The sequence below is a fragment of the Girardinichthys multiradiatus genome, chromosome 1 (assembly GCF_021462225.1).
Source record: "Girardinichthys multiradiatus isolate DD_20200921_A chromosome 1, DD_fGirMul_XY1, whole genome shotgun sequence".
NCBI lineage: Eukaryota > Metazoa > Chordata > Actinopteri > Cyprinodontiformes > Goodeidae > Girardinichthys > Girardinichthys multiradiatus.
In genome coordinates, this window is record NC_061794.1 from 38,998,914 (window position 1) to 39,026,581 (window position 27,668).

At 40.9% G+C, this 27,668-nt stretch overlaps 2 protein-coding genes across 3 annotated transcripts in view; both read left to right on the forward strand.

Moving 5' to 3' along the window:
* Nucleotides 1–10,922, forward strand: part of LOC124858046 (oxysterol-binding protein-related protein 2-like) — an 18,683-nt gene extending 7,761 nt beyond the window's left edge. Inside the window, exons 7-14 of the mRNA XM_047349807.1 lie at nucleotides 236–418; nucleotides 748–855; nucleotides 934–1,023; nucleotides 2,897–3,023; nucleotides 4,866–4,985; nucleotides 7,277–7,400; nucleotides 7,490–7,580; nucleotides 9,006–10,922. Of these exons, the coding sequence (XP_047205763.1) occupies nucleotides 236–418; nucleotides 748–855; nucleotides 934–1,023; nucleotides 2,897–3,023; nucleotides 4,866–4,985; nucleotides 7,277–7,400; nucleotides 7,490–7,580; nucleotides 9,006–9,108 (946 nt within the window). The 3' untranslated portion in view covers nucleotides 9,109–10,922. The remainder of the gene's footprint in view (nucleotides 1–235; nucleotides 419–747; nucleotides 856–933; nucleotides 1,024–2,896; nucleotides 3,024–4,865; nucleotides 4,986–7,276; nucleotides 7,401–7,489; nucleotides 7,581–9,005) is intronic.
* On the forward strand, nucleotides 7,377–27,011 carry LOC124858098 (proteasomal ubiquitin receptor ADRM1-like). Of its 2 annotated transcripts, XM_047350032.1 has the most exons (11): nucleotides 7,377–7,400; nucleotides 7,490–7,580; nucleotides 15,901–16,125; nucleotides 16,425–16,541; nucleotides 18,251–18,374; nucleotides 18,461–18,547; nucleotides 18,624–18,714; nucleotides 20,096–20,328; nucleotides 21,184–21,341; nucleotides 21,464–21,566; nucleotides 26,721–27,011. In XM_047350032.1, exons 3-11 carry the CDS (start codon nucleotides 15,916–15,918, stop codon nucleotides 26,822–26,824), a joined length of 1,227 nt encoding a protein of 408 aa, XP_047205988.1. In that variant the 5' UTR covers nucleotides 7,377–7,400; nucleotides 7,490–7,580; nucleotides 15,901–15,915; the 3' UTR covers nucleotides 26,825–27,011. The 2 variants fall into 2 exon arrangements, with proteins under 2 accessions (XP_047205988.1, XP_047205891.1); XM_047349935.1 differs by lacking the exons at nucleotides 7,377–7,400; nucleotides 7,490–7,580 and adding an exon at nucleotides 14,457–14,556.
* Nucleotides 27,012–27,668: the final 657 nt, after the last annotated feature.

Here is a 27,668-nt window from a genome sequence, read left to right on the forward strand (position 1 = left end):
GCAATATTTAGCTAGTATTTAGTCAATATTTACATGATCACATCGGACACAAATGACATTACCCAAAATACTAAAGGTCACGGTGATGTAAACACAGATGAGAAAGAGAGCACAGAATAAAATATTCATATATTGCAACTGATATCGTCATCGCTATATTATCCCATCAGATAAGACGTTCTAATATTGTGCTGCCCAATTTTCTGATGTATTTGTTTTTCTTTTAATCCCCAAGAAAGGATGAAGGATACAGATTGATCTCTGAGCAGGTGAGCCACCACCCCCCGATCAGTGCCTTCCACGCTCAGTCTCTGAAGCAGGAGTTTGAGTTTCATGGCTCCATCTACCCAAAGCTTAAGTTCTGGGGTAAAAGTGTTGAAGCTGAGCCTAAAGGTACCATGACGCTGGAGTTATTAAAGTAAGTATTTACTCACGTTGTTTTGTTTCGGTTCTCCTGTGTTGTGCGTATTTTTTTTTATGTAAATATTTACTCTCCTGCTGAGATGTTGTATCAATCCACTTGGTTTAAAGCCAAAAACGTCAGGTAGTTAGCTTGGCATAAAGACTGAAAACTGGTTATTAGCTCCTAATCAACTGGCTCCTCTCACTTCTTCATGCAGATATTCAGGAGATATGATATAACATGGTTTTAGTGCTTCAGGATGCGGCTGCATATTTATTTTAAATGTGACTGCTTGAATCTTGAATATGTCAGACCGTGTTTATGATGCTGTTGTTTTGACGTAGACATAAAGAAGCGTACACGTGGACAAACCCAATGTGCTGTGTGCATAACATCATTTTGGGAAAACTCTGGATCGAACAATACGGAACAGTGGAGATAGTCAACCACAGGTACAGTTACTGATACTTAGAAACCTTGTTGGACCAGAGAGTATTTATCACTCATTTATTCTATTTTGAACTCCTCAGTACTGGAGATAAGTGCATTTTGAACTTTAAACCATGTGGGATGTTTGGAAAAGATCTTCACAAAGTCGAAGGGTATATCCAAGACAAAAGGTAAGAGCAGAAGCACATCAGGGCCACATGTACGAAAGTGTGCGCAGCTTTCATACTGAAAGTTGACAGTAGGGCAAAATTCTGAAACTTGCGACGCACAAAAGAAATTCAGATGTACGAAACCGTGCGTAGACATGCCACCGCACACGTAACCTTCATACCTCACAATTTGCGATTAATTCTGTGTATCTGCGCTAACGCTTGGGCCCGGTCTCCACCCCTAAATACATATGCAAAGAAGTATAAATAGACAGAAGGCGCCCACCATGTGTCCAAATAACCATGGCAATGGTGCTGTGACAGTCAAAGAACCGAACCGGTTCCTTTCTTCGTAAAAATGCTAAGAGAGTCTGTATTTACCCACCATGAGGGATGTTTGTAGTCAATTACAGCAAACCAACAATGTTTTGAATGACATCAGCGACTGAAACCTGACTGAAAATAAAACGTTTGTCGGCTCAAAGACATTTAGTTCTACAATGTCTGCATCAAATACAAACGGCGCTGTCTAGCTGCTGCACTAAGCTCAATTACAGCTCAATGCTGATCATTGTAATGAAGTGAATATGCCTCCCATATTTCTACTAGGAAGACTGTTACAACGCACACTATGTGAAGTACTTTAAATCTTTAAAACCATTCAGGATGTCACATTACCTAGAAGCCAGCCATTGCGCACTGAGCCTAACTGAGGTTTGTTCCCAGCACAACTATTGTAATTAGAATAAGTAGAATTATTTTTATAGTATAAAGGAACCATGAGCTGTGGAGGCAAACGTGCCATTGCATTAGTAAGACCCATTTGCATATATTAAATGAAAATGGTTTCTATTCACAAAAGCATATTGACTTTCAGATAGGGCCCTTAGAGCAGTATGAGTGCTGTCCATAGCTCTGATTGCATTCAGAGATCGGTTCCTCGCTGAAAATGAGAGCCACATGCATCATCATGTACCAGCAGTTGTTCAATCTCTGAAAACTCCCTCTGACTTCTTCCATTGGTGATGTTCTCCAGCTGTGCCAAAGCTGCCATCGTTCCACAGTTTGGACAGCTTTATGCAGCTATTTATGAACATGTGTGATTGTCTCCAGCTTGTCCATCTTGGGAATCAGCAATCCTGACTTGTTAGGAATTAATCTGCTGATCTGATACAGTTTTCTTTTTCATCAAGAATGAAAGTAGATGATTCACATGCATTTTATGCTCCCCAGCGCACAGACCGATTCACATTTTCACAGTTTACATCCAACTGAGGTTGTTTCTATCATTTTCTGAGGTGTGTTACGTTATTGCAGTTCGGTTTCATCGCTCGTGTTCAAACCATAAAACAGGGGTGTCAAACTCCAGTCCTCGAGGGCTTGTTTACTCAAACCTTTAGATGTGTCCCTGGTCCAACACACCTGAATCAAATGGCTGAATTACCTCCTCAGAATGCGGTCAAGTTCTCCAGAGTCCTGCTAATGACCTAATTATTAGATTCAGGTGTGTTGAAGCAGAGGCACATCTAAAGGTTGCAGGACACTGGCCCTCGAGGACTGGAGTTTGACTCCTGTGAAATAAAAGCTCAAACTCGTGACAAAACATTAGGGTTGATGCTCCATGAATTAAATAAAACTGAATGGAGCCATATTTCAGTGTAATTAGGTAAGTTTTAGTTGTCTGTATTGTTAAATGAAAAAGTTTGCATGAATTTCTGCACATTTTCATGCAACGTTAATTTTTGTACATGCCTAGTTGTTCGTAAAACATTGCGTCACAAGGTTTTTGTACCTAAGCACGCTTTGTACATGAATGAGGCCCCTTATCTGTCAGGCTTAAACTATGACGATTTGCATGTTTTCTGACCTGAACCTGTTGTTGCGGTTGGACCAGTAAGAAGAAGAGACAAGTCATCTATGGGAAGTGGACAGAGTGCATGTACAGCATTGACCTTAAGTTTTATGACACCTACAAGAAGTCGGAGAAGAAGACTGGAAGCGACCCAAAGAAGCTGAAGCAGGTAAGAAACCCTGCATGTGATTTGCTTTGACTCACCTGTGATCATCTGCAGACAAGTAAATGCCACTTATGCTCCCTTCACACTGGCTGAAGACCTTGCTACTTGCTCATGAGCGGCATGACTTGTTTTAATGTGGCTAGGTCGCTGCGTATTTAGAGAAGATTCTTTGCTCAAGTAAGGTTTTTCTCTGCTATTTTCTGTCACCAAGACATTCTCCAGGGCCCCCGCCAGACTCTATATGTCAGCAGCACCGTCCCACCACACATTCCTATGATGACACCATCCTCCTAGCGCCAACCCTGCATATCTCCTGGACAGAGTCAGGATGCACACACAGTGCTTTACAAAAGTATTCATACCCCTTTAACTCACGCTGCAGCCACAGATTTCCATGTATTTTAAAAAGAGAGATTTTTTTTCATGAATCTAATTACCTTTTTTTTAATTCATTTTATGATTCTGAGAAATATTTTTTGCTTCACAAAATCTGTTTTATTTATTGTATTGCAAAAACAAAAGTCTATTACATTTAACAAAATAAATTGTAAAAGTGATGTACTTTTAAGTATGAATTATATGTATAAAGTGCCTCATCCAGGATGACAGAAATCATCAAAGATGAAGCTTGAATATTCAGAATATCAAATATTATGAGACTAAACTTCAAAATAAACAAACAGGTCCAGTTTTCATTCAGAGCAAAGCTCCACAGATAAAACCTTTTGGTTAAAATGTAATATTAGAGACTGTAACTTTTCTGTAAATAGTATTTATTTAATGAATGCATTATTGAGGAGTTTAATTCGTTTAGAAAATCACATCAACACAAGTAAATATGATTACAACAAGATAAAGTTAAATTAATTGGGGCTTCTGCAGAAAGTTTGCATATTAACACCTCCAGGCAGTTGATCAGTCAAACCTGTGGGGAAAAACATGAAAACGTAGCAGACATATTGTCAAACCACAGAGTCTACTCGGCACCTTTTAAAAAATTATTAATAAAATAACAAATACCTATGGTATTTTTTTTTTTTCTCCTTGCTCATCTGGAGCCCCTGGATCAGTCTCTGGTTGACCCCAGTTTATCATCTTAAAGTACTCAAAGTACTTCTATACTTTAGAAAACCTTTGCTTTTAAAAACTTTGAAAAAACTTAGAACCTGGCTCATTAAGCAGAAATCAGAGGCTCAGTCCACCGTGTTTGTTCTCAAATCCTGGTGCAGACGTAGCCAGCTGAGCTTACTTTGAGTGCGGGCAAATGGAGAGTTTGGATTAGCTGATGCAACGAGAGCAGCCGCAGCCAACGGCTCTGCAGTGCAGGGATGTGAGCGTGATGACGTCGTAGCCTTGACATGAAATGCTGCCACCACAGAAGTTTAGTGTTTTCTTAAAACCCTCTACAGGCCCCCAAAGACCTCACCAAGACCCTGTAAACCATCTGATGATGCGTGGTCTGCTTCCAGTGTGAAGGTGGTGTTCCTGTTTACTCATACGATTGTCAGTAACCTGTTTGACATGTGACTGAATGTTATCTCAAATGGTATCTTTTCTTTTCACAATCACATGCAGTGGCATTAGTGTAAGGTAACAGTGTATTTGATATCTCTAGTGTGCTGCTGCCGTTGTCTAGTTATGTTTACAGTGTACTTGTTTGAATAGATCATTGCCAGTACCTAAACCATGATGTCTTGCAATGACACGCTGTTGTTGCTTGAGACGTGTTGAGTCTGTGGCAGCCGTAGTTCCCGTGATTCACCTGTTTGCACTGAACTATCTGCTCAGTTTGCTTGAGCTCGTCAGTTTGAACATGACACAGTTTTTATCTGGGTGTGTGTGTAGGAACGTGCCTGTGAAGGTGAGGAGGAGGACGAATGTCCAGACGTTCAGGAGACTGTGACTGTGATACCAGGAAGTGCCTTACTGTGGAGGATAACGCCGCGACCCGTTCACTCAGCGCAGGTCGGCAACTCATGAAAAGCTGTTCTGAATGGAAAAGTATCACATTTACAGAAACGGTCATCTTCCTATTCGCTATTCTGTTTTAAGAAAAACAGTCAAAACTTCTTAAAAATAAAAGCTCATACATTTCTTCTCACTTTATAATGGTGATAGTCACCTTGATGTCACCCTTTAGTTAAATGTGTCACTTTAAGTTTAATGTATTTCTTAGTCTTTATTTTACACTCAGTTCAGGAAATGCCTCTTACAGGGCTGCATTTATAATGTGCTCCATAGAAATAGTCTATTTATAAGCAAATATTATTCAGTGTCTGAAGACTTATTATTAACACTTGTTGCTGCAAACTGATGGTTGTCTGGCCATTTTCCCCTTGTTTACCAATAAGACGTAAAAAAAAAAAATTCCCATCACAAAAGACTGGGACAGTTATGGTGTCGACACTGAAGGAGCAGAACACATCAACCTTTTCTAGTTGATGCTGTTTCAGAACTGCAGTTTGCAACCTATAAACAGCATGTCTGCTAACCAGCTAACTGCCAGCTCTTGAGGAGCAGATAGCCCTTCTAATTAACCAATTAATAATATTAGTTACTCTTTAAAGAGCAGAATGACCCAAGGCTTGGTAAGCACTTGAAAACTGCTGCTAAATGTAGTTTATCTGTATTTTTGCTTAAGTCTGTGTATCAAAACCAAAATAGTATGATGTTATGCATAATATTATTATAACTGTGGTAATTCATACATTATATAATTGTAGCAGTAAGTTTAAAATTATTTTGGAAATAGCGAGATACCTTTTTGAAGCTGTGGTATTTTTACTTACATGCTGTCACGGCCAGACCCATGGCTCGTTCTGGGGCTAATGGTGCGTTCCATTAACCTCAGAAGTCGGAACTGGGAGGTTGGGGTTTGGATCATGTCCAAGTTGTAACGTTGCAGTTTCCAGCTTGTTTTTGTTCGTATTGCTAACAACTGTAACAGCAGTCTTATAACAATGACAATAAACACTGTTCTTCTACACGGTATTTCAAGCACACAAACACTATTAAACATAACGACTCAAAAACATTGAAAAGTAGTACGTGTACGACTGACTACATGTTATATAAAAAATACAGAACTGCTAAAACAGTCACTGTAAGGACGTTTTACACTGTTGATGCGAGTAGCAGCCATCTTGAATGCTGTCTGTAGTCTCGTCCTGTTGCTCCGACCTTCGGACTCAGAATGTCCGACGTCCGAGTACAAATGGGACGCACCATAAATAAAAACAAAAATTCCTCAGAAAATGGTCGAGTACAGGGATTAGCCTTTAAAATAAGTCAAAAAGCAGCTGAAGTTCAAAGAAAAAAAAATTTTTTTTAAACTCCAGAAGACCTGGAGAGCTATACAGGAAATATCACTTTCATGTATAGCATTTAGTGGCAGCAAAATGCAAAGAAATGAGGGAAGACTGAAGACTTTTGCCCATGCAGCAGATGTTTTATATGTTGTCTTTGGTACATAGGTGGAACTTGTCAGCCACAGGTTAGCTCAACCATGTTTCCTTTTAAAAGGGGAAGTGATGAATGCTTTTCAGAGAAGTTAAATGTTTTAAAAATGGAAATATTGGAAATGGAAAAGTATGGATTTTTAATTTTAAATGTGTAGGAACCCTGGGTTACATTAACTTAGTAAACTTTGTGTTTATCACAGAAATTTGATATGTTTTGCAGTTGATCTTGAGAATTTGACCTTTAATGGATTAATGAGGTGGGAGTGTATCAATCTGTCGATGAACTTCAGCACCTGCCAGCTGGACAGGTTTATCCCTTCTGCACTTTGGAGTTAAAATTACGCGTGAAATGTCCTCTGTTTTTCCTTTTATTTATCAATACCTTTTGACTACAGCAGCGTCCTTTGCTGATGCTGTCAATATTTTCTTTTCTGCTGGTGAACGACTTCACAAACCATAAATATTTTTCTTCAGGGATCTATATCTTTCACTGGGCGTGAAATGTCTTGTGTTGAGGTTTACAGCTGAATATCACACCCTACAAAAGTCTGTTTAAAAGAGAAGTAATAAGATGTCTTAACATTTCCCAAAACTTTGTTCAAAGGTTAGACAAATTAAACAAAATATATGAGAGAAGAGCTGCTCTAGTTCACAATCCTGAAAAGGTCGCAGTGTCCTTTTGGGACACATTTATAGTTACATATTCCATGCAGTCAGTTTATTTGGATTGTCAGAGAAATGATTGAGCCAGTGAGTGTAATTATTTCAAGCATTCTGTATTGTTTCTCTTTGTAGATGTATAACTTCACCAGCTTTGCTGCGACTCTAAACGAGCTGGAGCCCGGCATGGAGAGGCTGCTGGCACCAACGGACTGCCGGCTGAGACCCGACATTAGAGCCATGGAAAATGGAGACATAGGTAACAGAGGGGCTTGTGTAAACAAGACGAAAACGTTTTAATATTTGATTACTCTTTATTCTTCTGTGTTTTTGTTTTCTGTTCTTTAGACTTGGCTAGTGCAGAGAAGGAACGATTAGAGGAAAAACAAAGAGCTGCACGCAGAGATCGATCAAAGGATGAAGAGGAGTGGTCGACCAGGTCAGCACTGCTGAATGTTTTTAAGCAACTTAATTTAGCTGTCTGTGGAAATATTAGAAATAAATAAAAAATATGATATGAAGCACAAACAAAAGGCTTCTTTTTATATTTTAAAAGTGCTTAAACTTGCTGAGTGGTTCATTGAACTGCAGTTTAATGCCAAAGCAACCACACTGCATAGGAAAAGTGTTCACACCCATGAACTCTCTACATTTTTTCCCGTTTCTGTAATAGACAAACACAAAGCAGTGAAAGGAAAATGACGAGTTGTGTTTGAATTATGTACAAATGCAAATCTGAAGTTGCATCAAGTCCTATTTACTCTGACACCCCTAAATAAACTGCTGAGCAACTAGTTGCCTTCAGAAGTCACCTTATTAGTAAACAAAGTCCATCTGTGTGCAGTTTAGTCTTAGTATAAATCAAGCTTTTCTGTGAAAGCCTCAGACGTTTGTTAGAAAGCAAACAGCGTCATGAAGACCGAGCAACACAGCAGACAGGTTGGACAGAAAGGTTTGGAGACGTTTAAAGCAGGGTTATGCTATAGAACAATGTCCCAAGCTGGGAACATCACACGCTATTCAACCCATCATCTGATAATGGAAAGAGTATGGTACAACTGTAAACTTACAATAACATGGCCGTCCACCTAAACTGACAGGTTGAGCAAGAGGGGCTTTAATCAGAGAAGCAGCTAGAGGGCCACGGTACCTCTGGAGGAGCTGCGGAGATCCGCAGCTCATGTGGGAGAATCTGGCAGTAGCCCACCTATTGGTTGTGCTATCCACAAATCTGACCTTCATGAAAGAATGGCAGAAGATAGCCGTTGTTGAAAGAAAACTATGTGAAGTCTTGGTTCCAGTTTGCCGCGAACATGCGAAAACACTCGCGACATTTTAAAGATACGTAGTGCAGAATAAAATGGTCATCTAATTTGTGAGTTGGTTACATAAAAGTAGCGGATGTGTTTAAATAATCCCTGATAATTAAAGGTAACATGACAGAGGTGTGTGGATGACCTGCAGGTAAGACGATGTTTGGGTACCTGAACTAAAATCTTGAGTCTTCTGAGTCCTGCTGTGAAACATGGTGGTGGGAGCATCATGCCGTGGGGAAGCTTATCCTCAGCAGTGACAGCGAAGCATTTCACACTACTTTGTGTTCTTCTGTTTCTGACATAATTCTAAAATAAAACACTTTGAACTTTGTGGTTGTAACTTCTGTAAAATGTGAAGAGTTCATTAATATGAATACTTCTTCAAGCTCTTGGGCTTTAGTGAGAAAGTGGATATAAGTTGTTTTGCGTCTGTAATTCCAATATTGAGTGGAGGATCTACTGAGTAAATTACTTTTGTCGTGTTTCCAGGACTTTTGAATGCTCTCTAACTTCGTCATTTAAAGCGACTCTCGTCTGTTTCTCTTCAGGTGGTTCCACTTGGGAACAAACCCTTTCACTGGAGCTGAGGATTGGTTGTACGCAGGTGGATACTTTGACAGGAAGTACACAGACTGTCCCAACATTTATTGATACGAGAGACTCTGCGTATGTTGAAAATATTCACTTCATTTCTCAGCATCTTTGTTAGAGAAAACTGACCTCCGTTAATCAGATCAATTGCAATGACTGAACATGCTCAGCAGGAGAGTTTTAGACTGCACTGATTGATCAGAAATGTTGACATCGGACATCTTTATCGTTATTAACACTAAACGCTCATTGTTCTCACTATCTAAGGGTTTTAAACCAGCCACCAGTGTTATCTCTGGAATCACAAACACTGCTGCAGGAGGACACAGAAGACTTATTGTTTTAGTTCAGGCACCCAAACATCCCGCGGGTCATCAACACACTTCTGTCATGTTGCATTTAAATATCAGGGATTACTTAAACACATCCACTACTTTTATATAACCAACTCAGAAATTAGATGTCTATTTTATTCTGCACTACGTATCTTTAAAGTGCCACAAGTGTTTCTGTGAACTTAAGAAAAGCTGCTTATAATCATGTTTGCGTCTATCGTAAACGGATATTGTCGGTACAATATATAGTTGTGTGCTGTAAAATGGGTAGTGTGTCGAGAACAAAAAATTAACTGGTGCTTGCATGCTCACCAAGGTGTTAACAGACAAGTTAGAGCCATAAAATAACAATTTTGTGCACTGAGTGTAAATGCATTCATGAAAAACCTTTGATTTCTGATTCTGTGGCTGCCTCTCACCTTTATGCTCTGACAAACAGGTTTCTCCAAATGAGCTGACAGAAAAATAAGGAAAATCCATTAGAAATATAAAAATCAAGCGTCAGCAAACAGGAGTGTGAAATTAATTTATGAAAATGAAACAATTAAGCTTCTTCTCCTATTTTTTGCATTCTCTAAACATTTAAACATGAAGCTGAATGTTAGCATGTACGTGTTTTTGGAAGATTTCAGCTACACCTTAATATTTAAGCTAATTTGCACCTTTAAAATGATGCCACACTATATCTTAGCAGTGATGAGTACATTCACATGTTCAGATAGCTGTTGTTGAAACACTTTAAACGGACACATAAAGGATAAAAACGTCAAATGAAAAGGGAAATGTTAGTCTGAAAGTATGAATCATGTCTGTATTTTGTATAAATGGTGGGTCCTAAAAGGAGGGGCACCCCACTGTTTGAGCAGCACTGTGTTACAGAAAAAGCTTTAAGTTTCCAGTCCTTTTAGAAGTCTGCACTCATGACACAAGACGCTGCAGACGCCACAAACCTATGCAAACTGATCCAGCCACTCCGCCCTCCTGACAAGTGAAACCTCAGACTCTAATTTCTTCTTCAGATAGACTTAGTGCTGAAAATACACTGAATATATAGATGCTGCAGCTGATGTTGGATGGGTTAGATTTTTTTTTTTCTTGTGGAGTACTAACCTTTCATTAAAAACTGCACATTTGAGCGCTCACATTTCTATGCACTTATAGGTACAGTGAAATCTCTCCCCATGCTGCTCTTTCCTGTTTTTAAAGCACTTTTTAAGCCTGCAGATTCAATCTGATGGAAACTTTCATCTCTTTACCCCCCATGTCTCTTTACTTTGTCAAGCATCTCTTTGATTATGTTTACATTGTTTGTTGCCCTGCGATGGACTGGCGACTTGTCCAGGGTGTACCCTGCCTCTCACCCATAGACTGCTGGAGATAGGCACCAGCTCCCCCGCGACCCACTATGGAATAAGCGGTAGAAAATGACTGACTGACTGTTTGTTGAGCCCTTCTTTTTCCTCCTCTCCTCATACTGTTACCCAAAACCATATGCATACAAGCATATTTAAGTAATAAATTATATAAAATATAAAATCAGCTGCTTTGTTGTGGTTTTTAACATGTTCATATTGTTTCTCTGAGTGAGGGTCCAATCAGAAAACGTAAAGTTGACTTAAGATTTCTATTATTAAAAGACTGGTTGGAAAAATTTAAAGATTAATAAAATGTATAAATTTGTTGTGCTGCAAAAGTATTCAGAAACATTTTGGCACGTTACAACCTCCAACTGAACACAGAGTGAATGAGTACGAAAAAAGATCAGTTTCCCTGTTCCTTAAACAGGTTACACACAGCATGACGCTGCTACCACTATGTTTCACCATAGGGATAGTGCATTCATTGGTGTTGGTAATAACACCATCAGCATTTTGGTTGTTGGTGTCATCTGACCAGAGCACCCTCTTCCACTTATATGCTGTGTTCTCCCTACATCAGTGGTTCTCAAAGCTCATTCCACTTCATGTATTAGATGTTTCTGCTCCACCACACCTGATTCAAATGATTGTGCATCCTATGCATGTCAAGTGCTGCTTAAACCTGTTGATCACCCAATCTTTTAAGTCAGGTGTGTGGCAGCAGGAAAACATCTGAAAGAAATGGGACAGTGGGCCTTGAGCACCAGGGTTGAGAACCACCGCTCTAGATGCCAGACCACTGGACTGTTACATAAAAACCTATTCAAATACAGTTAAATTTGTAGTAATGTGACAAAATGTAGACATGTTCAAGGGGTGTGAATACAGCACTTCTTTCCTTCAGATGCAGTCCTAACAGTTTACTATAGAGATTGGACTTTTATTATTGTCAAAGTTGGGGTTTTTTTATATGCAAGTTTTTAAAAAAACAACATGCTTTGGTTGATCAGGGCCTTAAAGGCTTCCTACGATGTCTGGAAAATTGAGTTTTGATTTAATTATCCACATTGGGTCCCAGCAGACCTCCACGGTTGATCTGACTGTTCTGAGAGGCTGTTTCTGAAAGCTTTCTCTTGCTATCTGTCTCTGGGCCAGATTTATTGAACTTTTGAGCTTCTTAAAATGGGACAGCACGACAAAAACAGCGCGATTTACAAACATGCGCATTAAAATCAAAAGCGCAAAATCACCCAGTCCTGTTAACACGTTTCATAAAAATGCAGAAGCCTTCTGGACCTTTCAGCGCAAACTGTCAAATTCCGGGAGGAGTAGAGGCAGATATGAAGTCTGATTCACTGAAGCTGCAAATAAATGCGCTGATTGTTTGCATGCGTCCCAAAGGCAATAGTAAATTGCGGCTCACTTTGGTGAACAGATCCCCTCTGCGGCGCTTGAAGCACGCAGTGGTTGTTGCGCTACGTCATTGCGCATGACCCAGCTGCTGATTTCTTCTGTTCCGTTCTGCTCCTGTTCTTCTGGGCTGTTAACAGTTCGTTTATCTTGTCGTCACTATTCACAGCAGCAGGTTTGTCATCTCCACCCTGACGCCCTTTCTGTTTAGTTGCGCAGAGCGCCTCTGAGTGCGTAATTGCGCATGCCGAAGGCCGAGTTTGAAGCCATTTTGCGAGCAGATGCTGTGGTCCGGATGGATCCAGCGAGGCATAGACTACATCCTGCTTCGCCTTTAACCGACTAGAGTTAGCCTTAAAGGGCGAAACTTTAACGAAATAGACCGTTGGTTCCGTACTGTAACCCCAGATTCTAGTATTACAGGCGCAGTCCTTTAAGCTCTGAGCTTCACTGGTCCCTAATGGGCTGAAGAAAAACCGCTGTTTGGGAACCGATTGTTCAGTCCCACCATACTTTATCCTCAGTGAGACCGGGGTGAGGCCCACTCAGGAGGTGGGCGTAAATACGTGTTTTTTCAGTTTTGCGTTGGAGGATTAAAGGTAGTGTGGAAAATGCATAAATACGGACTGTAGATGGCGTCTTTTAAGGAGGCTAAAGTCCCCTGGGGGGACCTGTGTGTCTCTAAACGTCAGGTGAAGAAGCAACTGGAGAGACTGAACTGCAACAAGGCTGCAGGTCCAGAGTACCGAAGGTATGTGCAGAGCAGCTCTGTGGGGTTCTGCAGCACCTCTTCAACCTGTGTTGTGGAAGACCTTCTGTCTTGTTCTGGTACCAAAGAAAACTCACCCATCAGTCTGCAGTTACTATAGACTTGTTGCCCTGACATCCCACATCATGAAGGTCCTGAGAAAACTCCTGTTGGCCCACCTGAGTGAGCAAACAAACCATCAGGACCCCCTTCAGTTTGCTTATCGCTGTGGAGTTGGAGTTGAAGATGCCATCATACACCTGCTTCAACAAACTCATCTGGACAAAACCAGCAGCACTGTGAGGATCATGTTCTTTGATTTCTCCAGTGCATTTAATACAATCCAACCTGATTTACTTTGTCAGAAACTCCAGAAGACTCAGGTGGAGTCCTCAACAATCTCCTGGATCAAAGACTACCTGACAAATAGACCACAGTTTGTGAGACTGAAGGGTTGTGAGTCTAACCAGGTAGTCAGCAGCACAGGAGCAACACAGGGGACTGTACTCTCACCATTCCTCTTCACTCTGTACACATCAGACTTCCAGTACAAGACAGACTCCTGTCATCTGCAGAAATACTCGGATGTTTCTGGAGTCGTGGGGTGGATCAGAGATGGACAAGAAGCTGAGTACAGGAAGGTGGTGGACCGCTTTGTGTCATGGTGTGGAAACTATCATCTCATTTTGAACATGAATAAAACAAAGGAGATGATTGTAGATTTTAAGAGAAACAGGAATAAGTCAAAAACTATTTCTATCATGGGAGAAGAAGTGGAGGTGGTGGAGGAGTATAAATACCTCGGTGTTCACCTGGACAACAGACTAGAGTGGAGATGCAACTGTGAAACCATCTAAAAGAAGGGACAGAGCAGACTGTACTTCTTCAGGAAGCTTAGGTCCTTTGGTGTTTGCAGCAAGATGCTGCATATCTTCTATAAGTCTGATGTGGAGAGTGTGATCTCTTCTACCATCATCTGCTGGGGAAGCAGCATCAGAGCCAGGGACTTAAAAAAGCTCAACAAGCTGATAAAAAAGGCTGGCTCCTTTCTGGGGACTCCTCTGGAACCTCTGGAGATCATTGTGCAAAGAAGGATTCTTCATAAAATGAAGAACATTATGGAGAACCCTGAGCATCCTCTTCATGAGACTGTCCTACAACAACAGAGTGTCTTCAGTCAGAGGCTTCTTCAGATCTGCTGTAAGACGGAGCGCTACAGGAGATCCTTCCTGCCCACAGCCATCAGCATCTACAACGACTCTTTGAAGAAACCTTCATAATATGAGCTACAACAACATTTAATTTCCCTTTGGGATTAATAGTCATTTTGAATTCAACTCAATTGAGTTTTAGTTTTTATCAGCTGCGGTGTAAAATGCTCGCCAATATCTTTAATAATTAAAAAATAAATAAAATAAATTTGATTTGTTTTTTTTTTTTAAAGTTGCGTATTTAGTTTTTACCTTTTTTTTCAGCGTCTGCCAGTTTTAAATGTAAACTTGCTGTGTTATCTCTACCGAACATGCGCAGATTTAAATATCTTTAACTTGACACTCGGTTGAGCCAATCACAACGAGGCACCCCCACTGGTCAGCCAATCACAACAATCGTCGCACAGTTGCAACGTTTTGCAAGCAGAAGGATAATTCTGAGAAATGTGAGTATAAACATGGGGGTTTTAGCTTGGGTTTAGGTCTATATTATGGCTCTGGCCGCTTGGTTAGTCGGTGGGTATGAAGTATAAAGCCGCAGCTGAGCGGTGACCACACGGAGCTGCAAACAGACCTCTGTCTGCAGGATGCAGAGTCATCTCCGTGGTCTTTCTGCGGCAGGAGTCTTCTCCACCTCATCTGTCATTATGGGAGAACTGGGACAAGTCTGCTTCCAGCTGGATGGACACTCTTATTTATCTGTGATGAAGGTTTTTTGTTTTAGGCTGTAAAACTAAACAGAAGCAGTTGGAGAAATTTCATATATTTAATATTCAACCGGTTTACATTCTTAATCCTACAGTTTGCTTCTCATTCAGAGGACACGTACCTAGTATGTTACTTGAAAAATACATTTTACATAATGCAGTGATAGGTTTAAATGAATGGAACAGTTCAGATATTGTAATATTTATTATTCGTCATATGATGACAAATGATAAAGCTGAGCGGTTGGGTGTTTGGAATAATTCCAATAACGCAATGTCAGCCTACATTATCCATTTAAAGACCAGCGATGATGCGTGTTTTTGGGTCACTGTTTGTCCAGGTTTCATTCACTGTTACCTTAGAAGTAAGAAAATGTGTTAGGATCTTTAGCACCAACAGTTTCTTCCTCTGTGTTTCCATGTCTTAAGCAAATCATCTCTTTCAAAACCATCACCTTCAAGCAAAAATTTGTTGCTGCCCACACGTATGAGCCTAGTTGACATATTCCACACTACCAGCTGTCAAGCACGGTGGTGGCAGCATCATGCTAAGGGTCTGTTTTGTTGGTATTGCTATTTGTGCATTGCACAAATTAGAATTAAACTTTAAACTAGAATTAAACGTTGAAAAGTGATCTCCCAACGTGTCCAAACTGGTTTAGGAATGAATACAACAGGCTAACATTGAGCTTTTGGAATGGCCCTGATCTTAACCCTTGACCTCAAGATCTGTGCCAGAAAACCAACTAACTTTTTCAGAGAATAAGAGTGATTAAATATCCAGCAAGAAGTGTGCCAGAAGCTTGTTGATGGCTTCTCTGCATTTTGATCAAGATGAATGACAGTGGGGTGTGTATAATTTTGACCCTGGATGGACTGGAGAAAATCCACAATAAACTCAAACTTTTGCACCCACTTGTTTTTGTGTTTGTTGTATTATTATACTACCCCGCAAAAAGAACAGTTCAAATAAAACATTAAAACCTAAACCATGCCCATGACGAGTGTATGTAAACCTCCAACCAGAACAGTGTATGAGTTGTAATGCCTGCTAGATGTTTGCGTTTCTCTCCCTTCCTGCAGCAAACCCTCCTCATCATGGCATCTGGAGCTCTGTTCCCCAGCCTGGTGTCTGGCTCCCGCGGCTCCTCCAGCAAATACCTGGTGGAGTTTCGGGCCGGTAAGATGACGATGAAGGGGAGCACGGTGACCCCTGACAAGCGTAAAGGTCAGGTCTACATCCAGCAGACGGATGACTCCCTCATCCACTTCTGCTGGAAGGATCGCACCACTGGGAATGTGGACGATGTAGGTGACAGTGCAGGTTCTTCAGATTCAGCTTTATTGGCAAAGATTGTGTCCGCAAACAAGAAATTTGACCTCGGTTTGAAGTGCTCACGTCAAACAAACATTAAGTATAAAACAATGAACTTTAGAGCAAATAAAATAAGGATAAAAGTAATTGTATGTATGTGTTTGTACAGCTATTTTTTATATAAAGAAAAGAAAAAAAGAAAGGCAGGTTGTCATAGTGCAAATATGCTTAGATTTAAACTGGGTGACCTGCACCGGGGGTTTTCAAATATGACCTTTATTCCTCTGTTTAGGACCTGATTATCTTCCCCGATGATTGTGAGTTTAAACGGGTCAACCAGTGCACCACTGGACGGGTTTACGTGCTGAAGTTTAAAGCCGGCTCTAAAAGACTCTTCTTCTGGATGCAGGTACGAAGCTGTAACACATCTAACGCTTTTAGACTCACTTACCTTATCACTTCTTTTCAGTTAGAACATTTTTGACAACAATTGTGAACCCACTCTTTAATCTTTTAAAAAGTAATTGTCTGCAAAAAAAAAGTAATTTTTAAGTATAAAATGTAGCGCAGCTGCATGACCTGTTTAGAGGTTAACAACAGCCTTCCTCTCCATTGTAAACCCTGTTGACAGAGGACTGTCAGAGTGTGTGGCCGGTTTTATGATCAGTTTTATTTGCTGCTTATTACATTTCGTGGGAACACAGACTGCGATAATCACACCAGGTTAATGAGAAACTTACCTTAAGTGTGTTTCAAGCACTAAAGGAAAGATTCACCTGGTGGTTCATGTATCCATATGCACCATCGCCCTCTGCTGGCCGTCTGTAAGCGGACTTATTTGGGCTTCGTGTTTCATGCTGTTTGGATTTGATTTTTAACTAAGTAGTGTGCAGTGGTGAAGTGGAAGGAAAAGGATACATGGTTTTAATTTTTTACATATAAAAATCTGGAAAATGTGGTGTCCAGTTGGATTCAGCCTCCTTTACTCTCATATCAAGTGCAACCAATTGCTTTCAGAAATCACCTAATTAGAAGAGCCCACCTAATTTGATCTTTGTACGAACACACTTGCTTATAAAACAATATCCCAACCTTTGAATATCTCATGGAGCATTGTCCTTCATTTGAAAAGGGAAAGAAAATGCCACAACTGCAAACCAACCAAGGCAAGGCTGTCCATCTAAACTGTCAGGTCAAGCAAGGACAGCATTAATCAAGAGTTGCAGCCAAAAGGTCAATGGTAGCTCTGGAGGAGCTGCAGAAATCCACAGCTCAAGTGGGAGAACCTGTGGACAGGGCAGCTATTAGATGTGCACCTCACATATATGGCCTTTATGGAAGAGCAGCAGAAGGTTGAAAGAAAGTCATAAGAAGACTTGTTGCAGTTTTCAACAAGTCATCAAGGCAACACAGCAACCATATTGGAAGGAGGTTCTCTGATCAGATGAGACGAAGACTGAAAGTTGTTAGTCTACATGTAAAATGTTGTGTATGATGGAAAACGAACACAGTATCACATCACTCTGAACACAACATCCACTCTATGAAACATGGTGGTGGCAACATCATGCTATGGGCATGATTTTTTTGTTTCAGCAGGGATGGGAAAAGCTGGTCATAGTAGATGGGAAGATGGATGCAGCCAGAGCTGTGATGGTATGTTTTATATCGGAGCATATTCATGTGTTAGAATGGCCTAGTCAAAGTCCAAACGTGGCTAAAACTAAGAGTGGATGGCAAGAATTGAAAAATTGCTGATTAGATGCTCTCCATTCAATCTGACTAATTTTTGCCCCATTTTACAAAGAAGAATGGCTAAAATGTTCAGTTTTGAGATGTTCAAATGTGCTTATCTGCAGAGAGAGTGCAGGTGTAGTTGGTGTAAAAGGTGGTTCTACAAAGGACTGACTCAGGGGGGACTGATACAAATGTTGCCCACACTTTTCAGATTTTTATCTGTTAAAAAAATGAAGACAATCTATCATTATTTTGCCACCTCACAATTATCCTCCCAATAAAAAACACTGAAATTCAAAGGTTGTTAATACTTTGTAACAAAATGTAAATAATTAAACCTGAACAGCTGCCTTGTGTTAGTTATTTCTTTTCTGATTTAAGGAACCAAAGAACGATAAGGATGACGAGTACTGTCGCAAAGTAAACGAGTACCTGAACAACCCGCCCATACCGGGCGCTCTTGGCAGCAGCGGCAGTGGAGGACACGATCTGTCTGCATTGGGAGGTAGCACACACTCATGTTTGAACTTCGTGATGAAGAACCTTTGATACTTCAGTTTTATGAGTGTTCCTTCTTTTCTTTTCCTAAAGGGGAGGGTGGTCTGCAGAGCCTTCTGGGTAACATGAGCCACAACCAGCTCATGCAACTCATCGGACCAACTGGACTGGGGGGGATTGGTATGCGAAGGCAGAGCCAACAGAGTGGTTACAGCAGGAGATGTTGTGTTGTAATGTCTATTTCTCCTAATGTCAGGTGGTCTTGGGGCTCTGGCTGGACCAGGCTTGGCCAACCTTCTGGGGAGCAGCAGCAGCAGCGTTCCTGCAGTTAGCAACTCTACAACAAGGTGAGTTAATGTGTTTTCATCATACACTGCCAGGCCAAAAAAAAAGTCGCTACCAAAAAAAACAAAAGGTCACAAACTCTAATATTTCATTGGACTGCCTTTAGCTTTGATTACGGCACGCGTTCGCTGTGGCATTGTTTCGATAAGCTTCTGCAATGTCACCAGATTAATTTCCACCCGGTGATGCATTGATTTTTCACCAACATCTTGCATTGATGATGGTAGAGTCTGACCGCTGCGCAAAGCTTTCTCCAGCACATCCCAAAGATTCTCAATGGGGTTAAGGTCTGGACTCTGTGATGGCCAATCCATGTGTGAGAATGATGTCTCATGTTCCCTGAACCACTCTTTCACAATTGGAGCCTGATAAATCCTGACATTGTCATCTTGGAATATGCCCGTGCCATCAGGGAAGAAAAAGTCCATTGATGAAATAAACTGGTCATTCAGTATATTCAGGTAGTCAGCTGACCTCATTCTTTGAACACATACTGTTGCTGAACCCAGACCTGACCAACTGCAGCAACCCCAGATCATAGCACTGCCCCCACAGGCTTGTACAGTAGGCACTAGGCATGATGGGTGCATCACTTCACCTGCCTCTCTTCTTACCCTGATGCGCCCATCACTCTGGAACAGGATAAATCTGGACTCATCAGACCATATGACCTTCTTCCATTGCTCTAGAGTCTAATCTTTATGCTTCCTAGCAAACTGAAACCTTTTTTTCCAGTTAGTCTCACTGATTAGTAGTTTTCTTAGGGCTACACAGCTGTTCAGTCCCAATCTTTGAGTTCCCTTCGCAATGTGCGTGTGGAAATGCTCTTACTTTCACTATTAAACATAGCCTGGAGTTGTACTGTTGTTTTTCTTTGATTTGATTTCAGCAAACATTTAAGTGATCGCCGATCACGATCATTCAGGATTTCTTTCCGGCCACATTTCTTCCTCGAAGATGATGGGTCCAAACAATCCTTCTAGTTTTTAATAATACGTTGGACAGTTCTTAACCCAATTTTGGTCATTTCTGCAATCTTCTTAGATGTTTTCTCTGCTTGATGCATGCCAATGATTTGACTCTTCTGAAACAGACTGACATTTTTACCACAACCACAGGATGTGTCTTTCGACATGGTTATTTAAGAAATGAGAAGCAACTCGTTGCACCAGTTGGGGTTAAATAACTTGTTGCCAGCTGAAACATAATCGCTCAGGCAGTAATTATCCAATGGGAGGCTCGTACCTATTTGCTTAGTTAAATCCAGGTGGTGACTTTTTTTGGCCAGGCAGTGTATTAATGAAGCAGAAAGAAATGGAGACTGGTCGGTGCTGTGTAACACTCTGATCACTAACAGATTCATGTTTTTCCTCTCCCTTCTAGTCCATCTACGGCCGTCACACCAACCTCCACCTCTGCGGCCAGCCGGCTCGGCTCCTCCCAGTTGCCAACCACTCCCATCACCCCCCTGGCCACCTCTGCGGCCTCCCCCACAGCAACCTCCCCCTCCACCCCTGCTGCCACAGCAGCTGCAGCCAACCCCACGCAGCCCATCCAGCTCAGAGACCTTCAGAGCATCCTGGCCACCATGAATGTTCCTGCCAGCAGTCAGGGAGGTGAGGACGGCTGTTGGTCGACAGAAAACGTACAACAAAAACAGAGCAGGGAGGATCTAATGAAGCATAATCTGTGTAGTTTCAATTAAATACACAACAAACAGTGAGTTTTAAGAGCTTCGCTTCAAATATGTAACATGTAGCAGAAACTGGAACTCTATAGCAGTTAAATAAATGTTAAATCCATCCATTCATTCATTCATTCATTCATCCATTGAACCTTTTTATTTATACTTTAAAAACTGAAGGGAGCACTCTGGAAAGTTGAATCTGGAATAAACAAACCAAAAATACTGAAGTATCTTCAACCTCATCAAGCCTTTTGAAAACTTTAATTTCTACCAAACCCAAACACACTCTGCAGCAGTTGAAGACACTGCAACACCTTGGTAAACTGGATGATATACAACTTTTAATCACCAGGATCATTTGGTTACTTCGGTGTTCCCTGACGTTGTCAGATTTGTAAAAGAAATGGTATTTTGAAATCTTTCCACCTATCTTTCCAATAGAAGTATAAGATGCTATTTTTGTGTTTCTATTTCTTTTATGACTCATGTTTTCATGTGGAAAGATTCATATTTCTGGTCTTAGCAGCTGTGCTACATGTCTGTCTATGTATTGATGCCAAACTGCCCCTCAGTGGCTCAAGTTCTTTGTGTTTTAAATGTGTCCTTGCTTCAGCAGACCCAATTTCAATGAATGGGTCATTAACAGGCATCCTCAGAACTTCATGACAAATAACGGAGCAGGAACACTTAGTGGCACCTAAGGATCATAGTTGAAACCTGTTGTTCTCCAGACTCTGACTCAAGAACATAATAATCAGTTTGTATGTGTTTTTGTTATTTGCAGTGGACCTCGCCAGCGTGCTGACCCCTGAGGTCATGGCTCCCATCCTGGCCAACCCAGAGGTGCAGCAGAGGCTGATGCCCTACCTGCCATCCGGAGAGTCGCTGCCTCAGAGCTCAGAGGAGCTGCACAACACGCTCAGCTCGCCTCAGTTTCAGCAGGTAGGCGCTATATCACATTATCCTCAGATTCACTTCCTCTGTAGCAGATGAATCAGCTTGATTTTGGTTGCTCTCTCCTTTGATATTTAATATTTGTGCTTGATTTTTCTGTCCCGGTTCAGGCTATGAGCATGTTCAGCAGCGCTCTGGCGTCTGGCCAGTTGGGGCCTCTGATGAACCAGTTTGGTCTCCCAGCAGAGGCTGTTGATGCTGCCAACAAAGGAGGTCGGTGCTTATCTCTAGTCACTCAGAAACTAACACAGTGAGCCATGGCTCTAAACACTGTCTGGCTTCCATATTTTTCATGAATGATCCTTCAACAGTGATGGCAACTAAGCTTTTCTTTCAGTCATGGTACATTTTAATGTTTCCAATTAGATACAAAAGGCAGAATGTAATTTTTACTCTAGAGCGAAACGTTTGACACCTGTACTTTTTTTGACTAATCTGTGATATCACAATAAGAGGAAAAGATTACTCTGATTACTGTGGCTCATGCAGTATGCATGTTCTGGTGAGCTGCATATACAAAAAATGGACTTTACTTGCGTTATGGTACAATAGCACCACCTGCTGGTAGGTGGGGAAGCCTCAACATATTAGCATGCATTTTACTAAGTGAGGTCAGAAACACCCAAGGTTACCTCTGGGTGCATTTTTATGATGATTTTAAAATATGTATATCTTATGTTGGTTACCAAGTTCCTGAAAGGCTACAAATTTCATAAAGTGGAGAAAAGTGAGGCTTATAATCTGTTATATGAAAAGTTGTAACTGTTTCTTAGCTCAGAGTGAAATACAGTCAGGAGAATATTTCCTTGATCCCCTGCTGATTTTTGTGACTTTGCTCACTTATAAATAAATGTAACAGTAATGTAGAGAGACAGATTATCTAAAAGAAATCCCTGAAAAGACACTAAAGGTTTTGAAAGTCATTATATGCCATCAGCGCAAGCCTCGATACATGCTTCACAAAAATGCTCCTGGATTACTCGACACAGAAGGACTGATGCAATATTCTAATCTTAAATGTCGTGTTTTCATTCGCTTACTTGAAAATCATCATAATTAAAGGCTTATAAACATCAGTCTGGGTGTAAGTGGTATATGTAAGGTGTTTCACAGTGAACTGAGTTACTGAAATAAATGAATCTAATTTATTGAATATGACTGTAAGGGAAAATCTCTTTGATCGCCAAGCATCAAGATTGAGAAACCTGTGTCGGTCGGCACAGCTGTGAGATATGTTCTGTACTTTGTCACCAGGTTGCACACATCTCAGGAAAGTTTTTAATCCACTCCTCTTGGAGTAAAATCTTTAAACCCTTTTGATTTCTTGGCTGCTGCTTGGCAGACCATTACTTCAGGTCCATCTTCAGATTTCCTGTGGAGCTGAGGTCTGGAGACCAGCTGAGAAAGTCTACTTTGTTGAGTTTTTGACATTCAGGATGATGGATCTTGTGGCTGAGGAAAGACTTTATGGTACACGGCTCCGTTCAGTGGCCTCTTGGACGTGGTGAAGCTGTCCTGGTGCTTCCAAATCCATTCATCTTGAATTCAATTCAGTTTTATTTATATAGCGCTAATTCACAACACATGTCGTCTCAAGGCACTTCACAAAAGTCAGGTAGATATATTCCAATTAACCTTAACCATTGAACAGTGCAGTTAGATTCAGTTATTTATTCAAATTGGATAAAAAGTTTTTCTATCTAAGGAAACCTAGCAGATTGCATCCAGTCAGTGACTTGTAGCATTCCCTCCTCCCGGAATTGAATTGAAAATTGAATTCATGTGGAGAGGATGTTCTTTGGGTCATACTCAGCATTTTTCTTTCTTTCAGTGGGCTACACATGCCTGCAGCTATCCCATATATACCAACGCTTATTCATTTTTTTGGTTTCCGCTTCAAAACAATGCTCAAATAGGCTACTGATTTCATCTGCAGCTCCTCCCAGGCCTTCTCTTAATCATTCAGATGTTCACTGGCACAGTGAAGATGATTTAATTTCCATGGCAGGGGACTACAAGATGCTCCATTAGAACATGGACTGTTACCTGTGATGCTCTTGGTGAAAGTAGCTCCAACCAGCCCCTCCTGTATAGTAAAACCAGCAGTTGTCACCTTCTAACCAAGCTTCTGGCTTATGGTCTTAAAGTCTCTTCTACCTGGTGCAGATCTACTGTTTTGTCCCTAATGCCTTATATCAGGTTTCTGGTCTTTGTCTGTGGTAGTTGGCATGGAAGACACCGATTCTGTCAACAGGTTTGCTTTATACACAGAAATTAAGATCAGGAGAATCTAAGTACCGTATTTTCCGCACTATAAGGCGCACCTTCAATGAATGGCCTATTTTAGAACTTTTTTCATATATAGGGCGCACCGGATTATAAGGCACACCTTCAATGAATGGCCTATTTCAGAACTTTTTTCATATATAGGGCGCACCGGATTATAAGGCGCATAGAATAGAAGCTACTGCAGTCAAACGTTTGACTGGGGTTGCGTTATGCATCCACTAGATGGAGCTGTGCTAAAGAGAATGTCAACAAAACAGTCAGATAAGTCAGTCAGTCAAACTTTATTAATACACTACAAACCAGCGTTCTGATAACTCCATTCACTCTCATGGTAAGGTCTCCTCTACATAGAAATCTATTGAATAGAGCCAACCGCACGTTAGGAATGCATTGGAGTCTATGAAGTTGAAATCAAACGTTAGTTAAAACGTGAAAGGGAACTTTTCCCTGATTCAGTAAACACGTAAAAGAAACAGTTTGATGCACTAAATCAAACGTTAGTACATTCACAATATAGTAGCGTTAACTGTTGAATTCTCTCGCTGCTGCTCTATTCCCATGTTCGACTGACAGCCTTGAGTTTGAACTCAGCATCGTAAGCGTGTCTCTTGAAAGGTGCAATTTTGGGGTCGTTATACACACACAAGTGGTGTTGGACTAGGAGTAAGCACATTACAGGTGTTTACCGCTATTACTTCGGCGACGCCCCTGACTACTGTGGCCATAATGCTGCAAGCGGTGCGGCTTTGTAGTTTACCAGTCGTACTGAAACATTTTGACAGAGCGCCGTGTACAACCAGTATGGATCAACCAATTAACCAATTGATCCATATATAAGGCGCTCCGTATTACAAGGCGCACTGTCATTTTTTGAGAAAATTAATGGTTTTTAAGTGCGCCTTATAGTGCGGAAAATACGGTAATGGATCTATTCAATTCAATTCAATTTACAACACATGTTGTCTCAAGGCACTTCACGTCAGGTACATACATTCCAATTAATCCTAACCATTGAACAGTGCAGTCAGAGTTAGTTATTTATTCAAATTGGATAAAACGTTTTTCTATCTAAGGAAACCCAGCAGATTGCATCCAGTCAGTGACTTGCAGCATTCACTCCTCCCGGATGAGCAAGTAGCGACAGTGGAGAGGAAAAACTCCCTTTTAACAGGAAGAAACCTCCAGCAGAACCAGGCTCATTGTGAGCGGCCATCTGCCACGACTGACTGGGGGTTTGAGAGAACAGAGCTGAGACACAAAAAGAACACAGAAGCACTGATCCAGGAGTCCTTTCTATGGGAAGGAAAAGTAAATGTTAATGGATGTAGCTCCTTTAGTTGTTTCACCTAGAAAGAAAGAACAGATAAACTCTGAGCCAGTTTTCAACGTTAGAGTCTGAAAGAGAGCACATATAATTAGTTACAGTAAAAGCTCAGTCAATCACCATGTCTAGGAGAGAGAAAGGGTTAAACACTGAAAGACAGGGCTATGTGGATCATCTGTAGAGGGTGAGCATTAAGTTGTTACCAGCAGAAGCTCGGACGATTCCCCTCTCCAGAAAGGTGTCACAGGTAGACACAGAGCCAGGCCAGGTGTAGCTTCTTGGAAGAGAAAAGAGAGAACAAAGTTAAAAGCTGAAATAACAGCAAATAATGCAAAATTGGAGAGTAGTGTGAGAATGTAGCGAAGAGGGTGAAAGTGGTCATTATGTCCTCCAGCAGCCTAAGCCTATAGCAGCATAACTACACAGATAGTTTCAGTTCAGATTATTTAGTTAAACGGCGCTTATTTATAACAATGTCGTCTCAAGGCACCCCACAAAGGGTCCCACTGATGGTCATTGTTATACTAAAAACCACAAGGATTGGGATACCTCTCTCTGTCAGACTGATTATAACCATTGGAAAAGAGAAGGGGTCATACAGGTAGCAGAAATGGAGGGTGTGTTTGCACCTCAACCATAACTGAGCCGGTTTAGGTTAAGCCTGACTCCCCCTTACTCCAACCAACAGGGAGGGAGGAAGGCTCCCTCCCTGATAACCTAAGCCACTCTAACTATAAGCTTTATCAAAAAGGAAAGTTTTAAACCTAGCCTTAAAAGTAGACAGGGTGTCTGCCTCACGGACTAAAACTGGGAGCTGGTTCCACAGGAGAGGAGCCTGATAACTAAAGGATCTGCCTCCCATTCTACTTCTAGAGACTCTAGGAACCACCAGTAAACCTGCAGTCTGAGAACGAAGTGCTCTGTTAGGAACATATGGAACAATCAGATCTCTGATGTATGATGGAGCTACATCATTAAGGACTTTATATGTGAGGAGGAGAATTTTAAATTCTATTCTGGATTTAACAGGGAGCCAATGAAGGGAAGCTAAAGTAGGAGAAATATGATCTCTCTTTTTAATTTTCATCAGAACTCTTGCAGCAGCATTTTGAATCAGCTGAAGACTTTTAACTGCATTTTGTGGACATCCTGATAGTAACGAATTACAATAGTCCAGTCTTAAAATAACAAATGCATGGATTAGTTTTTCAGCGTCACTCCTGAATAGGATATTTCTAATTTTGGCAATGTTCCGGAGGTGAAAGAAGGAAATCCTAGAAACCTGTTTAATATGGGATTTAAATGACATGTCCTGGTCAAACATAACACCAAGGTTTTTTACTTTATTATCAGAGGTCAATTTAATGCCATCCAGGTTAAATGATTGACTAAGCAGTTTCTTTTTTAAAGACTCCGGTCCAAAGACGACAACTTCTGTCTTGTCTGAATTTAGAAGCAAAAACTTTAACGTCATCTGTGTGACACATGGATACATGAACAATCAGTGAACCTTGAATTCTGGCTGTTTTGTGGGGAGCAGATAAGTATTTCCTCCACTGTTCAGCCTGTTTCTATTCAGATAAAACATGGAGTCAAATGACCTGAATCACAGATGTTTGTTTTTCCTGATGTAAAAACTTAATTTTTGTTTCTTAAATCCTTATGCAATCATCCTGCTGTTTTGGTGATTTTTACCAGCTTATTCAGAGAATGTTTTATTTTGAAAATTACGCTTTGCTCACCTTGTCTTGTAGATGTGGAGGCTTTTGCCAAAGCCATGGAGACGGAGACAAAGTCGGACCAGGAGAGCGACTCCAAAGACAAGAAAGACGACGATGAAGACATGAGTCTGGACTAAATGTTCTTTAAAGAATGCTAAGATTATTATTTATATTTATTTATTTACCTGCTGCTGTCTTGCTTCTATTACTCAGCATAAAACCCTAATTTAGTAACTACTGCTACACTCTCAGCTGATCCCGTCTGTCTCACCATGTTAACCTGATCTGTCTTAATCCCAGGAAACGGTAAAGTCTGAAACAAAACTCTTGTGTGTTGCATTAATTGTTTAGATCTTATTGCCTTAGACTGAATTGTATTTTTATGTCTGTTTGACTGAGAAAAGATAGGGGGAAAAAAACATACGTTTGTCTCAAAATCTGTCCATCATCTGCTGTTCCTGAGATTGGATGGCAGAGGTAACAGCTCCAGGAGGGAAACCCAAACATCCCTCCACCCAGCAACGCTCTTCTGCTTAAACCCAGGGTCAGAAAGGAAATGTAGTGTTGTGAAAAGGTGTTTTCCTGAAACAGGTTTTAACAACTAAGACATCCTGAATACTAGGTTTTTCCAGTGAGACGTGCCCTGATCAGCTCCTCAAACCATTTAAACTCTTTCCTTTTGACGCAGTTATCTCCACATGAAGAAACCCATCCTACTTCAGCCACCGTACGAAAGAACGCTCATTTCAATACACGCTCCACAAGGACAGAGAAAGTTGTTCTCTCCTCCAGGGATGCAAGAATAAAATGACATTTTGGTCTTGCAGCTCGTTCTTAATGCATATTGTTACTTAAGGCTCTGCTGTCTTTTTTCCGTCCGTCTGTTGCAGTGGGAGAGACCTTAGAAGTCTTCCTAGAAGTTCTGTACTGGAGTTCTTGTGAAGTACGAAATGCTCCTGCAGACTCAGGTGAACAATGTAT

Coding starts and splice junctions, on each gene's coding strand:
- LOC124858098 (XM_047350032.1), top strand. CDS start 15,916: ATGGCATCTGGAGCTCTGTTCCCCAGCCTGGTGTCTGGCTCCCGCGGC. Junction 18,548..18,623: donor AACTGGACTGGGGGGGATTG/GTATGCGAAGGC, acceptor TCCTAATGTCAG/GTGGTCTTGGGGCTCTGGCT. Junction 21,342..21,463: donor GCTCGCCTCAGTTTCAGCAG/GTAGGCGCTATA, acceptor GTCCCGGTTCAG/GCTATGAGCATGTTCAGCAG.